General features: G+C 48.0%; 1 protein-coding gene across 2 annotated transcripts; it reads right to left on the bottom strand.

The window, feature by feature from the left end:
• Positions 1-605: 605 nt before the first annotated feature.
• SLC25A38 (solute carrier family 25 member 38) lies at positions 606-15,610 on the bottom strand. 2 transcript variants are annotated; one of them, XM_010817447.4, is made up of 7 exons: positions 15,279-15,610; positions 7,858-7,979; positions 7,181-7,265; positions 6,307-6,486; positions 5,873-6,047; positions 3,956-4,122; positions 606-1,978 (listed from the first exon to the last, which is right to left on the bottom strand). In XM_010817447.4, exons 1-7 carry the CDS (start codon positions 15,345-15,347, stop codon positions 1,952-1,954), a joined length of 825 nt encoding a protein of 274 aa, XP_010815749.1. In that variant the 5' UTR covers positions 15,348-15,610; the 3' UTR covers positions 606-1,951.
• Between the last annotated feature and the right edge of the window lie 978 nt (positions 15,611-16,588).

Below are 16,588 nucleotides of genomic sequence, written 5' to 3'. Positions count from 1 at the left end.
GTATAAGATGAGCAAATTTGTACTGGATGAAGCCTGCACCTCTGGGCCTCATCCCTGCTCCTCCCCTCCCAAGTCCCTGGCAGGGCCCTCACTGGCTCTAGGCTCCCAGAGCCCAAGATGAGGGTTGGTCAAGGGAGACTGAAGAGGCCAAGAAACCTGAACATCTTGCCTCAGAGGCTAAGTAAGTCCTTAGGCAGCAGACGCCCCAGCCACCATCTGGGCTAAGCTGCCCGCCCTGCATTCCTGCCCCAGGGCCACCACTGCCACCTCTAAGTACTTCCCGCTTGCCCAGCACACAGCCTCACACACAGCACGCCAAGCTCTGGTGGCTTAGGCACCACTAGACTAGGATCCCACTTTCCTCTCCTGTACTCCTCCACATAGTGTAACTGTGCATAGGGCATCCTAACCTTAAAATATAAACTGAAGCTCGGAAATCCAGACAGAGAGAAACATGCAGGAGAAAGCATTGTGAAGACAGAGATTGGAGTGATGAAAGCCAAGAATTGCCAGCAACCACCAGAAACCATAAGAGTAATACCACCAGTAACACCACTCCGAGGCATTTACACGAGGGAAATGAAAATATATATCCACACAAATGATCCATACAGGAATGTTCATAGTAGTGTTATTCCTAAGTGCCAAAAAGTGTTCACAATTCACATATTCATCAACTGATGAAAAAAGAATAAAGTATTGAAGATGCCACATCATAGATGAACTTCCAAAATGTTATGCTAAGTGAAAGAAGCAAGACACAAGAGACCATGTAAGAAAGACTACATGAGACTACGTTGTATTAGTCCCCTTATAGGAGGTGCACAGAAGAGGCAGATTTATGGACAGAAAGCAGATCAGTGGCCGCTGGGCTTGGAATGAGGGTTCATTGCAAATAAGAGCTCTTACTGGAGGTGTGAATGTGTTCTAAAACTGACTTGTGCTGATGGCTGCAGCAGACAGTAAAGTTACTTTAAAAAATCATAGAATTGTGTATTTGGAATGGGCAGATCATATAACATATAAAATAAAGCTATTTTAAACAATTTTAAGCTTCAGGACCTATACAGATCAAGTGTCAGCCACCTTATTCTGTTACTGTAGGATGGACTCATGGCACTTGAGGTTTTCCAATGATAAAGTGCTTCACTTTATTTATCCCAACTTTAGCTGCACAAAAATGCCAGATCAGCTTGGGAGCTGAAACCGTGCAGGGGCCGAGACCAAAAAATACACGTGGACACTTAGAGGCTAGGAAGCTACTTCCCTTCCCTGCTTCCCTGGAGCCTCTTAGAAATTAACAAGGAATCAGTTAAGTCACGACATCTCTTCTTCTTCATCCTAACATCACCTCAGAGGGAGACTTCAGCCTGTTGAGTGTGACTCCTCGCTCGGCAGATCCAGTCTCGCTGCTGGAACTCCTCAGACACTAGGGACAGCTCACAGCATCTCTAGCGTTGCGATTTCTTGCCCAAGAGCAGATCCAAGGAGGTGGCATGGTGTGGTGGATGGCTGAGCGGGACCACCGACAGCACTCTCTCTGGAAATGCCCTTTCACATGGCCTTGTAGGGTATGCAGACCCTTTTCCTGACTCCCCACCGTGCTCTATCAGGGACTCCTCTTCTGGGAGGTTCAGAAGGCTTAAGTCCGGCCCACCTATTTGAGTTGGGCCCACCTATTCTCTTCTTGAACTGAGTAACTGAAGGCGATGTGTCTGCCAGGCTCTCCTGCTAGGACTTCATCTGACTCCAGCATGGTGAGATGAAGCGGCCCTTGGCAGAAACCAAGCCGGACAACAGGTCCCGTCTTTGCCCGGTCCCCGCTGGGTCAGGACTTCAGGCCCATCTTGGCCATCATCTCTTCGTAGACTGTCCATGCCATGGCTGCCATCAGAGTTCTGCGGAGGGCCCGGGGGACACTGCCTTGGAAGAAGCCACGCAGCCCATAGTCCTAGGAGGGAAAATGGAAGCCCAAACGCTGGAATTAAAGCAGCAATACAGTTACACACCTGCCATGAGAGAGAGGATGTCCCTCTGCGTTATTCCCTTTTTAAGCCTTACTTTATAGACTTTTATAAATATCATTAAAACTATGAATACTGGGTCCAAAGGGACGAACTAAAAAAAAAAATTTGGCTTTGTTGCTAAGCTTTATATGTTTTAGGTGAGCTCTATCCAGGGGACTTTATTTCTCAGATGAAAATCTTCTGGAGGCTTACTCTATATAGTGTGCAACCTGTACAGTACACAGGAGCCAGGAGTCCCCGAGCAGCAGCTGAAATGCACACCAAAGTCTCTCTGCCGAGCCCTGGGCCCCAACTCTAGGCTGAAGGAAAAGGTACCTTCTTGGCAATCCGTCTGCCTGGAGGGAGAACCCTTTTTATTTTTTATTTTTTTAAACTCGCTAGATGTTCTTGGTGGCCCTAAATAAGAATTAAAGACAAACACCTGTATCATCTGGATTGTTCTTTCCTACTGTTATCATTCCTTCCATTTTCACATGGAAGATATATGGAGACTCTATTTTCAAACTTTATAGCTTCGGGTATCAGAAATAAGAAAGCAAGCAACCTATGCAGTGTGAGAAATATGATCAGATTCACAAACATCTGCTTCTATCTAGGGTAAGACAGATAAGTGCTGGCAGATGCTAACATGTTTCCTCTGCTATGAGGAAAAACTGAGAAGTACAGAAAAATCTAAAGATCTAGGTGACAGATTTACCTTGAAAGAGAATATCTTTTAATAGAACATGTTCCCAAAGGACCAACTCAGTGGCTTTTAAATAGCATTTTAATGTACTTGACATCTACTTTACTTTTTATCTTCAATACATCTGTACATTTGTATTAGCACAAACTCCTAGAAACAAAACAATGTGCCTGCGGTTTTTTTCTGACTACATTTCCTCCTAGGTCCTTGATTCAGAGAAGGAAATGGCAACCCACTCCAGTATTCTTGCCTAGATAATCCCGTGGACAGAGGAGCCTGGTGGGCTTCTGTCCATGGGGTCGCACAGAGTCGGACATGACTGAAGTGACTTAGCATGCATGCATGCATCGGAAAAGGAAATGGCAACCCACTCCAGTGTTCTTGCCTAGAGAATCCGAGGGATGGAGGAGCCTGGTGGGCTGCCGTCTATGGGGTCGCACAGAGTTGGACATGACTGAAGCAACTTAGCAGCAGCAGCAGGTCCTTGATTAGGTTAATGAGTCCTCCCAAAACTCCTGACTCAGGAGGTCTGGGGTAGAGCCCAACAATATGCACATTTAACAAATATCACAGGCTGTCCAAATGTTGGGCCCCCTCCCTAAACAAAACCCAAAAAACAAAAAGACCCCCCACAACCAGTTTTTCAGCAGTGATTCTCAACCTTGGCAACACATTGGAATCACTGTTAAGTCACTTCAGTCATGTCTGACTCTGTGCGACCCCACAGACGGTAGCCCACCAGGCTCCGCCGTCCCTGGGATTCTCCAGGCAAGAACACTGGAGTGGGTTGCCATTTCCTTCTCCAATGCATGAAAGTGAAAAGTGAAAGTGAAGTCGCTCAGTTGTGTCCGACTCTTAGCGACCCTATGGACTGCAGCCTACTAGGCTCCTCCATCCATGGGATTTTCCAGGCAAGAGTACTGGAGTGATGCCAGGGTTTCATGTCTTCCAGAGACTCTAATATGATGAGCTCAGGTTATGCTCTGGGAATGGGGAGTTTTAAAAGCTCCCCAGGTGATCTACCAGTAAAGGACAGAGCTACTGCCTTAGAGAGAGAGAGAGAGCTTTAACCACAACAACATGAACCAATATGTATTCTAAAGCCTCATTTTTTTTTTTTTTTTGGTTGTGCCACAAGGCATGGGAGACCTTAGTTCACTGACCAGGGATCAAACCCATGTCCCCTGCAGTAAAAGTGCGGAGTCCTAACCACTAGACCACTGGGAATTCCCTAAAGCCTTACTTTGAAAATGAGCGTAACTGACTGGCCAATCCACCGAAATTTCATTGGGAAGAGCTGCATGTGAGTTTTGATCACATCTGCAGGTTGAGTTACCAGCGAGGCCAGAATCCCAGCAAATATCCCACAGCTGAAATTCACAACAGGAACAAGGACTGCATCCAGCTGGTCTGAAAGAGGACAAAGGCAACCTTTGGTTATAAATAAATCTCATATCTACCAGATAAATATCAGTGCCAAGTTGCCACTAATTCTTCCTGAAAGCCAGAAGGGTGTGGATATTCAAACAAAGCTAGGAATTCAAAGTCTACACTAATCAATGTAAACAGAAAAAATGGAACTAAAAGTTTACCTTTTTACAATCATCAGCATAGTAATTAATTCTGGCAAAAGTCATTGACTGACGCTAAAATACATGGGTGAAATAACAGGACGTTTTACATAGATTCAAAGTATCGTCCCGCAAAGATACTTAGAAATGACAAAAGAACAAACAACTGAGTTTTCACTGGAGACGTTCTTTTTATCCAAGCGATAAAGAGTTAACATCACCCACCACGGGTCAAAAGCTGACATGAGCTTCCTGACATCACACAATGAAGACACAACCTGTTATATGCTTCTTTTGCGGAAAAGGTAGCGTATAAATGTGTCTAGTTGCAAAGAATCATCAGATAAACCCAGGCTGAGGTTATATAATTGGCTTATACACTTGAAAACAATAAATAAAAATGGCCACAAAATACATTATTGGAAAAACTGGAGAAATTAAGACTATAGATTGGACGACAGACACAAGAAGTCTGTGTAAAATTCCCTAAATATAAGATGGTTATTAAGAATGCTTTTATTCTCAGGAAATGCACACTGATGTATTTAAGAGTAAAGAGTTGCATCATGCCTGCAACTTCCTCCTAAATGGTTTGGAGAAAATAATTACATAGAGAGAGAGAATAATACAGGGCTATGGAGTTGCATGTACTATTCTTGTGGCTTTTTTGTTAAGTATAGAATGATTTCTAAATACCAAATTAAAAACATTTTTTTTAGGATGAATGAAGAAGTTAAAAACATATATCCAAGCTCCCTTATTGCCTTAACCTTCTACTGCAAAGTAAGGCTGTGACCCGCAATGTCACAACTCCTGGTACTTGGGGCGAAGCAGCAAGTCTCCTAAAGCACCCCTACTGACAACATTGTCATGAGGGCGGCATTCTAGCCTTCCCAATTAAATGACCTCGGTTGCAATTCCTGCTCAGATTATCCACAGACACCTGACCGAACACTGTGTTCCTATCAGTGTGTGACTCTGCCTGGGTGGACATTTACTGACTGTTTACTTTGCCCAAGTCTTGCAACACGAGCTTACTAGTAGGGTGGGCCTGCTAGAATGCGGGAGGTTTGGCAGCCTTCTCTCCATCCAGAGGGCTCTCATCGTTAACTGAGAGCATACCAGGTAAATGAAAATAAAATTTTTCTTCTAGCTCTGAACCCACTAGGTTTCCCAAATTTGTCTGTTAAGAATCATAAGTGCTTCTTGAAAAATACAGTTTCCCAGTTCTTACCCCAAAGCTTCTGATTTAAGATTCCTTGGATAGGACCCAGAAATCTGAAGATCAGGCCAATGTGGGAAGTATTGTTGCATGGCCTATGCAGAACGTGATTTACTCCACCCCCACCCCCGACTCAGGAATTACATACTATCAGTACTCTTCCTTAAGAAGCTATAAACTCAAAAGGGCAGGGACTGTAACTGCATCCCAGCACAGGGCCCCACGCCTGACACAGTGCAGATATGCCTCAGTTTTTAAAACTAGGCTAAGAATCCAGAGCTGCTAAGAACAACAAATAGTCTATCTCAGAGAAAGCAGAGGATGTGATCCCTTGAGAGATCTCTCTTCCCACCACGCCTTCCCTTACCTGTACGGTGAAGCACAACGTTTTTGGTCTGGCTATAAAACATCAGGTAGATTCCGGAAAAGGGAGCGTCACGAAGCAGTGTTGCTGTCAGGCCACTGAAGAGGCCCCGGAACCCCTCGCTGTGACAGATGCTCCTCAAGGCGGCGTAGACGCTCTCGTAGCCATACCGCCCACTCTGTGAAGGAAGCACAGAACCCGTGGCTGCCTCGGTGGCCCTGGGGCTGCGCACTGAACCAAGCCATTTTCAGGCTGCACAGCCGGGGCCCTGGGGGCTCTGGTTCCCACGTGCTTGGCCTGACTACACAGATGGGTTCTCCCTCCACACTGACCTCTGTGTTGGGTTATAACTCAGGAGGTGGCATCAGTGGCCACTTGATGCAAGAGTCCAGTGCCCCTGTTTGCCCTCTCCCAGGCTCTGAGGCTGTCCAACTCACCTCGTACCGTGTCTTGATCACAGTGATGGGTGACATGCAGACCCCTGCAACGGAGCGGGAGCCCGCCCCCAGTATGATGGACTCCAGGGCGGTGGGGGGATGGCCCCGCAGGAAGTACTGCTTCAGAGAGTAGAGGGTGCCAAAGTAGATGCCAACGCCTGGGACACACCTCACGATGGACTGCAGGAAGAGTCGGAGGAAGGACAGGGATCAAAGACCACCACGGGTGGAGCTCCCCAAAGGAGACCCAGAATTGGCATGAGAGAAGTTGACTTAAGGTGTGGAGGGAACACCAATGGGAGAATGGACACATGAGACGGGACAGAAGGTGGCCAATAAAGGGCATGTCGTCTCATCAGTGTTCACCGTGGGCAATGGAATCCCTCCGGGGAACTCTGGGAATCAGCATGGACGTGTCTCAGTTACCCTGCCGCCTGAGGAGGGAAGGGGGCTTCTAAACCTCAGGTCTTGTCTTTCACTGGTTAAGAGCTGCTTTGAGGTTGGGGTGAGCATGAATTCCCCGGCTTTTCCAGCAAAATGACTTCTGAAGGCCAGAAAGTCTTCTAGGTAGGGAAATGCAGGTAGGAGGCACGGGAGGAAGGGGCGGGGAGTGGGGGGAGGACCTGCTCACCGTGGGCGCCGGCTGCCTCTGCTCTAGGACTTGATGCTGCTAAGAAGCCGTGCCCAGGGCACACACAGGCAACGGCCCCCAGGGCCCTCAAGCGGAAGCCAGGGAGAGTGACGGGCAGGGAGACAACAGAGGCCTGCTCACAGCCTCCAACCCTCATGTACTCTTAAAAGCGAGGATGTGTGAGGTGGATGAGAAATGGCTGGTGAGTAAAGTAAGTGGTGCAAGACCCAAAAGGCAGCTTACGGGAGACATCCCTTTCCAGAGGCCCAACGGACTCTCCGTGCGAACCACATTCAGGAGCAGAGCCAACATGCCAACACGTCTGGACCTGAAGGCAGACAAGGTAGAGGGAAGGAAGGAAAGATCACTGAGACTACGTCCTTGTGAAAGGACTCCCCGCTCAAAGACTTCTCTGTATGGCCTCTTTCTACAACACTTCACGGTCTCTGCTAGGCATCTGGGAGTTACTCTAAGTTCCTACGCATTCAGTGTGGCAGGTCCGTGATTCTTTGTTCATTCAGGCTGCAAGCAATGGGATAACTACTCATTTTCCCTACATTTCACACACTTCCCACAGTGCTGAGCCCAATAAGGGGGCTCACAAGAGGCACTCAATACTTCCCTTATTTCCAGAAAACCAGCCCCTGCTTGCGCCAGGCAGCACAGTCATGACATTACAGACCAGCACAGTAGAATGCAAATGTCACCAAGGCAGATGCCAGGGGGCAGCTGAGCGAAGGACCCCGTTTAATTAAGAGAAACGTCAAATAAAACAGTATACACAAAACACAGGAGAGCTGGGCCTGATCTGTGTTTCTCTTTGATCATCCCACAGAATGGAAGCTGACTGAACACAGATGCTCCCGCTGAAACCAGCTCCTCAGTGAAATGGGGGTGGGGGGGTGGGCAGCAGGCCTTACCCATGGGCCGAGGGCTGAAGGGTCTGCAGGCGGGTTTTGAGGAGATCCAGGGGTTGGAAGAGGAGGGTAGAGCAGGTCCCACTGATGGAGCCACACAAGAAAGCTTTGATGACTGGCTGCAACTGCAGGGCAAGAGAACACGGTGTCGTCAGCTGTGTCCCACCATTCACCACACCTGGACCAGTCAGTTCTTCTAAGGATTTCTTAGAAACTCACCTGGCGGTGCCCAGCTTCTGACTTCAGAGAAGGGCAAAATGTAGTCAGGGATGAACAGTGTTAGAATGTTGTTGAGAACATTGTACACTCCAAGAAGTAGCTCTCTTGTCTTACTGATAACAACTTTAGTAACCACTGATAATTGAAAATTATGGATAGGGCTTCCCTGGTGGCTCAGTGGTAAAGAATCTGCCTGCCAATGCAGGAGACATGCATTCAATCCCTGACCCTGGAAGATCCCAGATCCCTAGGAGCAAGTAAGCCCATGCGCCACAACTATTGAGCCTGTGCTCTAGAGCCCAGGAACCAACTACTGAGCCCATGTGCTGCAACTGCTGAAGCCCAAGCGCCCTAGAGAGAACCCATGGCAGTGAGAAGCCTTTGCACCACAACTGGAGATGGCCTCCGCTTGCTGCAACTACAGAAGAGTCCCCAGCGCAGCAACAAAGACCTGCACAACCAAAATTTAATAATAAAGTATAAAAAATTATGGATAACTTCTCTCCTACTGAGCAACATGGTTATTTCCATCTGTGAATTATGCCACTGACCACAACTCCCTAATTTGTCCTCAACATAAGTTACTGGCCAACTTCTTCTCGTGACAAAAGCAAAATGAGCAGTGTGTTTTAACCCTGGACTGCTGGTTTCAGGTTCCCTGGGTTGTGGAACTGGTAGATTGTTTACAGGAGTAAGACAAAGGAAGCGAAACCGTAAGTGAGCTGATGCACTGTGACATGTATGTGCCACTTCCTGTAAAAGTCATGCATTTCCTTAATCTAAAACTTTCCCCCTGTCGTACACCCATTCATCTCACTGGGACCGAAGCAGACTGCAGGTGCACCACAGGCCGGCAGCCACTCCTGGGTTTGCTGGCGGTCCTATATACTGGGACAGTCACAGTTCAGTTCAGTTGCTCAGTCATGTCCAACTCTTTGCGGATTCATGGACTGCAGCATGCCAGGCTTCCTTGTCCATCACCAACTCTCAGAGCGTGCTCAAATTCACTTCCATTGAGTCGGTGATACCATCCAACCATGTCATCCTCTGCCGTCCCCTTCTCCTCCTGCCTTCAATCTTTCCCAGCATGAGTCAGTTCTTCACATCAGGTGGTCAAAGTATTGGAGCTTCACTTTCACCATCAGTCCTTCCAAGGAATATTCAGGACTGATTTCCTTTAGGATGGACTGGTTGGATCTCCTTACAGTCTAAGGGACTCTGAAGAGTCTTCTCCAACAGCACAGTTCAAAAGCGTCGATTCTTCGCTCAGCTTTCTTTATAGTCCAACTCTCATATCCATACATGACCACTGGAAAAACTATAGCTTTGACTAGACAAATCTTTGTTGGCGAAGTAATGTCTCTGTTTTTTAATATACTGTCTAGGTTGGTCATAGCTTTTCTTCCAAGGAGCAAGTGTCACTGTTTCCATTGTTTCCCCATCTATTTGCTATGAAGTGATGAGACCGGATGCCATGATCTTCACTTTTTTGAATGCTGAATTTTAAGCCAGCTTTTTCACTCTCCTCTTTCACTTTCATCAAGAGGCTCTTTTGTTTTTCTTCACTTTCTGCCATAAGGGTGGTGTCTTCTGCATTTCTGAGGTTACTGATATTTCTCCCAGCAATCTTGATTCCAGCTTGTGCTTCATCCAGCCTGGCATTTCATATGATGTACTCTGCATATGTTAGGGGAAGCACACTGACTGAAACCGCCCACCCTGGCCAGGCCCTTTAGTAACCATTTGCATGAGTTGTTTTATGACAGGAGATCCTGATAAGGAATATGAAACTAATAAGCCACCACCAACCGGAAGAGTTCGGGAAAGGTTGAAAGGAGACACCACGTGTCCGTCCACTTCCCAGAATCCCTCTCACTAGCATCCACCTTGGCTAGGCGATGCGTGCACCACCAGGAAAGACTCTGAATCAGAGTGATTGGCCAAAGACCACCTGGAAACTAATCCCACCACCATAAAACCCGAGACTGCGAGCCATGCGGCAGAGCAGTTCTCCTGGGTTCCCTTAGCCTACTGCTCTCCACCCGGGTGCCCTTTCCCAATAAAATCTCTTGCTTTGTCAGCACATGTGTCTCCTCCGACAATTCATTTCCAAGTGCTAGACAAGAGCCCAATTTCGGGCCCTGGAAGGGGTCCCCTTTCCTGCAACAAATGGCGACTCTGGTGGGGACTCTTCTTCACTGAGACTGACATCCTGACCACTGGGGGTACTCAGGGGCCAGCTTGCCTGCCAATGGACCAGACCTAGTGGCCGCAACTGGAACCCTTCTGTCCCCAGTCTCCTCCTGATGCTGACAACTGGCCAAAGTGCCCCAACCGGTAAGGAACAAGAGACTTTACTCTTTCCCTCTCTCTTTCCTCTCCTTAACCCTTCCTATCCTTCCCTGTTTTTCTAGTCCCCCAGTCCTGGACACAGGAATCTGGTCGAAGGGCCTCAGCCTAAGCTGAGGATTGGAGACAGATCACCTCCTCTTGGCAGAAAACTCGAATTATTTCTGGTAGGGCCGAGTTCCAGTCCTCCCTTCTCTGGAGGCCCAGGGTAAAGTCCCATAATGCCTGGGTATCTGCAGGTGGCAGGAGATGTCTGTAAAGCCACCCCTTTTGCCCCCTTCTCCCGCCTCCTCCCCGTTCTTTCAACCTGGCTCCTTTTCCTCCCTTTGAAATCTTTGAAGACCTGAGATATTTTCCTTTACTCTCTTAGTACTTGGATCTGAAGTTCTGTGCCTCTATAGGAGGTTTTCTGAGAGACTGTATTCTTGTATTTAAGGGCGTGTCTGATGAGGACTGCCAGGTTTACATGTGTATGTTTTAACTGTGTGTTCTGTGTTGTGATTTTTTATGGCCATTTTGCTTTGTCTGGCCACCATTTGGTTTAGACCTGCCACCGTTTTGTTAGAACTTGATATTCTTTCCCTGTGCCTTGAGACCAGGGCTCTCAGGAACACTTATCTAGACCACCTCTAACTCCTGAAACTGAGGGAAAAGGGGGAAAAGCCTTTAAAATTTTTATTTCAACTGTTTTTTAATAAACTAGTAAATTTTATATTGTAATATCTAATTCATGACTAAACTTTGAAAATGAAGCTAGATCTTGCACTGTATCTGTCTAAATATGTCTTGGTATGTCTTTGCCTCTGGGTAATATTTTTGAGGTTACTTTGTAAATGAGCTCTATTTAATTATATTTAACACATATAAGTTGAATAAGCAGGGTGACAATATACAGCCTTGACATACTCCTTTCCCAATTCGGAACCAGTCTGTTCCATGTCCGATTCTAACTATCGTCTTTTGACCTGCATACAGACTTCTCAGGAGGCAGGTAAGGTAGTCTAATGGTATTCCCATCTCTTTCAGAATTTTCCACAGTTTGTTGTGATCCACACAGTCAAAGGCTTTGGAACAGTCAATAAAGCAGATGTTTTTCTGGAACTCCCTTGCTTTTCTGATGAATCAACGGATGTTGGCAATTTGATCTCTGGTTCCTCTGCCTTTTCTAAATCCAGCTTGAACATCTGGAATTTCACAGTTCTGGGAGAGTCACGCACGCTGGCTAATCTACAGGCAGCATTCAGAAGGGCAGGACTGCTTGGTAGGCTAACTGCACTTTCCCCAAGCATACTCCAGGGCCCCACAGCATACCCTGGAATCCAGACACACTCAAATGGTTGTGCAAACACACTTTTAAAAATCCAAGCAGGAGAGAAAAGTCTTCTTTTCCATAGGAGACACTGGGCAAACTCCACCCAAAGACCTTCTCTCTCCTCATTAAATGGCATTTGCACTATTATTTTGTAATACATGGCATACTGTCATCCTAAAATGCTATTAAGATGAAGTTGCTTGTTACCTACATTACATAACTACCTACCTAGAACCAAAACGTTTGTAATCTGTGTTATTTGTTTCACAGAGAAAAGAGGTAATTCCACGTTCCACCAAACCAGCAATTATCAACTAATAACTGGAATTCCTTAAAGGTCTAAGTTCAGATAATAAATACTGGCGCTTACAGCCACATTCAAATAGCTTTCTAAGCAAAGGTCAGACCGTAAGCACAGCCAAGTCACATTGCGCTCCATCAGCTGTGTGTACAGAGTCCTGCTCCTCCTGCTAACCTGCACTCCCATGAGCTTTGTTTCTCAGGCTCATCCGAGACTTTGGGCTCGCAGCGAGGGCCTCCTGCCTGCACACTGAGCCTCACTTCCGCTGACTCCTTTGCCTGGAACAAGCTTGAAAGCCCCCATCTTTCCAGCCTGAGGCCACGTCATCTCCACCCTCTCTTCACCAGTCACCCCTCACGTCCCCCCAGTTTGCCATCCGGCTAAAGGCCCTTCGCTGAAGCTGCCTCACCGAGGACCCGAGCAGCCCAGGGCCCCTTTCTCATGCCCTTCTCTTACCTGGCCTCTCCGGTGCATTTGGAACACCTGCTGATGGCCACCCCTCTCTGGCTTCTCTCTCCTCTTCTGGGTCCCCTTCTGAGCCTCCTTTTCCCAGGGCACAGATGTCGCTGCTCCTCTTATCTCCCTGTAGCTGCCAACTCTCGGGGCACCCTTATCCCCACACCACACCTCGCTTCACACGCACATGCCGGCAACGCCCACGTCTCCAGCCCAGTTCAGCTCGCACTCCCGTATCTCCCCTCAGATGGCCTGCAGACATCTCAAACTCTACATCCCCAAGTGGAAACTCAGTCCACAGTTCTTCACATGCCTGCCTCTCCTTCAGTCCACACTGAGATGTTCCAGCAGGACATTCAGGAGACGAGGAAGACGCCTTGGTCTACCTACCATTTCACGACCAACTCCTGCCGCTGACCCCTCTTTCCTCCCACAGCCTGCCCCTCGCTGATCCAAGTAACCTCCCTGTGAGTCTCCAGCCTCAGCAGTGCCAAGCCCACTGAGCAGCCTGGGGTGAGGCATCCATATGCACCACCTCAAAATCTCACAGTGCTCTTTTGAGCTAGGTGTTCAAACCCACAGCGGTCCCCCTCAGGACTGATTGCAGAGCCTGGTCCGCATGAGGGGCTCAATAGTCAACAATGAAGGAATCACATCATCTAACAGGAAATCTGCACGTGGCTCTCCTTTGACCACAATCCCACACGATAAAGCTTAATGGGCCCTGCGGGCCCCATCCCTGGGCAGCGGGATCGCCCCAGGCACCCTCCAGCCCTTTGCTCCAGTAAGGCTGTAGGACTGACCTGCAGTTACCACTTCTAAGCAGTTCTCTTTGGAGCTGCTTCCCCAGTGTTCTCACAGGTATTGTCGGGAACTACCCCTCCCCCCTGGGCTTCCCAGGTGGCTCAGTGGTAAATAATCTGCCTGCCAATGCAGGAAATACAGGAGACTCCGGTTAGATCCCTGGGTCACAAGAACCCGTGGAGGAAGAAATGGCAACCCACTTCAGTATTCCTGCCTGGAGAATTCCATGGACACAGGAGCCTGGCAGGCTACAGTCCATGGGGTAGCAAAGAGTTGGACACGAATGAGCACACTCAACATATAGTACGTTGCTTAGACATTATACTGACTCAATAAATATTTGTTGAATACATCCATACATAGAGCCCATAACCTTTTTAACTGTAACTTTCCAGGTCTAGTACCATAACTGCTGATGCTGCTAAGTCACTTCAGTTGTGTCCGACTCTGTGTGACCCCATAGATGGCAGCCCACCAGGCTCCACAGAGCAGATGCTAAATATATACCAGCAGTATTGATTAACCTCGAGTTAAAAAAAAAAAAAAACAGGCAACAAAATTGTTTTTAAAAAACAGAATTTACACTTTTCTTTTCGAAAGATATTATCAATAGTGGATGGCACATTCTTTAAGGCTCACTTGACTTTCTTCTAAGTAGCCCAAATTTATTCAAAGTAAATACTGATAACAACCGAATAATAATACAAAGATACATAAAGGCAATAAACAGCACTTGAATAGTTGGCAAACAAGTTCCACAAACAACAATTTCCCTTGACAAAATTAAATCCTAAAAAATTAATCAGATGTCCAGGTCAGAGCTGGAGGACCCAGAAAAAAATCGGTAAGCACGTGATTAAACATGTAAACTTAAAACGGCCGACTCCGCCTTTTTTAAAGATTAAAAACAAAAACAAAACACTAAAAAAAGAAAAAGTGCCCACAACCCCGCCCAGCGCCTGCGGCAGGTGGACCGTAACCTTTATCTCCGGAGAAAGCGGCTTGCCACAGGCCCTCGCGAACTAAAGGAAGCCGCATTCCCGCCTCCATCCACGTCTAATAGCGACTTGGCCAGACAGTCCTCCTCCGCCCGCCTTTCCAGCCCCGCCTCCACCAATGGCAGGTCCGCGGACGGCCACGGCAGCCAATCCAGACGCGGGGGACGATGCAAACCACACCAGTTTCCCAGCGAGTCCCTCTGGCCCAGCCCGCCGGTCCCGTGTGGTCCTAATCTACCTTGCTTGAGCAAGGATCGCATTTCAGGCTTAGCTTCATTGCCGGGCTTTGCAACGGTCCAAATATCTACCCAGATGCCCTCTCATCTTTCAATCTAGGAAAACAACTCAAAGCAACTTCCCATAGCTCTCGCACGTCGTTCCCAGCCGCAGGAGGACATTCCCCATACGGCCCCCAAGGCCGCAGCAATCCCGCCCGCTGCTGCTGCTGCTAAGTCACTTCAGTTGTGTCCGACTCTGTGCGACCCCAGAGACGGCAGCCCACCAGGCTCCCCCGTCCCTGGGATTCTCCAGGCAAGAACACTGTAGTGGGTTGCCATTTCCTTCTCCAATGTATGAAAGTGAAAAGTCAAAGTGAAGTCGCTTAGTCGTGTCCGACCCTCAGCGACCCCATGGACTGCAGCCTTCCAGGCTCCTCCATCCATGGGATTTTCCAGGCAAGAGTACTGGAGTGGGGTGCCATTGCCTTCTCCGAATCCCGCCTACCTCTACCCAGATACTAGCACAGAAATGAGGCCTTTGCTTGCCTGTCCAAGAGTTGCGCTGCCACTCCTCTCCTTCCTCCCTACCCTCCTTTTAATCCCTTAGTCAAACTCCCATCTCTGCCGCCAAGTCCCCAACCCGTTATGAGCGCACCCCGGGTGCAAAAAGCGGCCCCCCAAGGGCCGCTGACCCTCGGCAACCTTCCGAATTCCCCTCCCCGAGCCTGCGACGCCGGAATCCCTGCCTTCCCTTCCCTGCCGTTTACCATAAGCGTTTCCACCCGGTCTCCGACATCTTGATGCTGCAGCAGCGCCGGGCGTGACTTCTGAATCATTGGAGGGGAGGCCTGTGAATACACTGGGCCCCGGGTGCCGTTGGTAGGAGTGCAGGCCCGGCCCTGGCGATCCTGGAGGAAGACGACGCGACGGCGGTAGCCGGGAGACGCTTTCTACGGCAGAGCCTACTCTGCAGTGTACGCCGGTCGGGACCTGCGTTTCCACCCCCACCTCAGAGCGGCGCTTTTCACTTGCGCCGTAGACTCTTCGGCTCTGCTCCCCGGCCCATCCTGCCCAGTCACGGGCTTCAGGACTTGAGAATGGTAGGGTGCACCAGGGGTGAAGAAAGCCGGAAGAACTACCTAGAATGCCGGAATTTAGCTTCCGGGGTTGGATGCGCTTCGCGGGCTGGCGAGGATGTGCTCCTTAGTGCCACCTGGTGGAGACGTCCGGGGCTGCAGGATCGGCGGCTTCCCTGCGCCCGGAGCTTCAAGGGACGTCTGCAGTGCTGGATGCTTTCGGGTGCCACGTCTGTGCATGGTTACAGTCCAGACTTAACTCTGCCCAGTGCAGTAGCCAGGAGCCAACGGGGGCTACTGAGCACTCGAGAAGTGGCTAGTGTGACTGAAGCCCAGAATTTTAAACTTGACTTAATTGTAATTCATTTGTATTAAAAACTGAAGCAGTGTGGAATATTTTTCTGTAAACATGACTTTATTGTTCTAGCGTTTCCACATTTCCCTTTAAAAAATGCTGAAATCTTGATGTCAGAAATGTGCTGTAAGTCATCCACACACCGTATTTCTGACATGGCAATAAGATAAAATAATTTCATAAACAATTTTTTCATTTTTACCCGTTGAAATGATTTTTTTGGACGTATTAGGTAAAATAATTATTAAAATTAATTTTACCTCTTTTGCTTTTTTAATATGGCTAGTAGAATACTTAAGAATACACTTGTTATCCTGTGATAAGCCATAATGGAAAAGAATATATATGTGTGTGTGTGTGTGTGTGTGTGTGTGTGTGTATAACTGAGTCACTTTGCTGTACAGCAGAAATTAACACAACATTGTAGATCAACTATACTTCAATAAAAGAAATTTTTTAATTACACTTGGGGCTTGAACTTCTTTTCTATTGGACACCACTGGTCTAGATGGTTAAGATTATGGTTCTTACCTCTTATCTGGACCCTATCAATAACCTTCATTTTGGTCTCTCAACTTCCCATTATTCCTATCTGGCTGATTGGTGGAAAACTATCACTGCTAGAATCCTGACACTTTTTGGCAAA

Source organism: Bos taurus, chromosome 22 (assembly GCF_002263795.3).
Source record: "Bos taurus isolate L1 Dominette 01449 registration number 42190680 breed Hereford chromosome 22, ARS-UCD2.0, whole genome shotgun sequence".
Lineage (NCBI taxonomy): Eukaryota > Metazoa > Chordata > Mammalia > Artiodactyla > Bovidae > Bos > Bos taurus.
The sequence above is the reverse complement of the archived record's forward strand: the minus strand, read 5'-3'. Positions and strand labels throughout refer to the sequence as shown.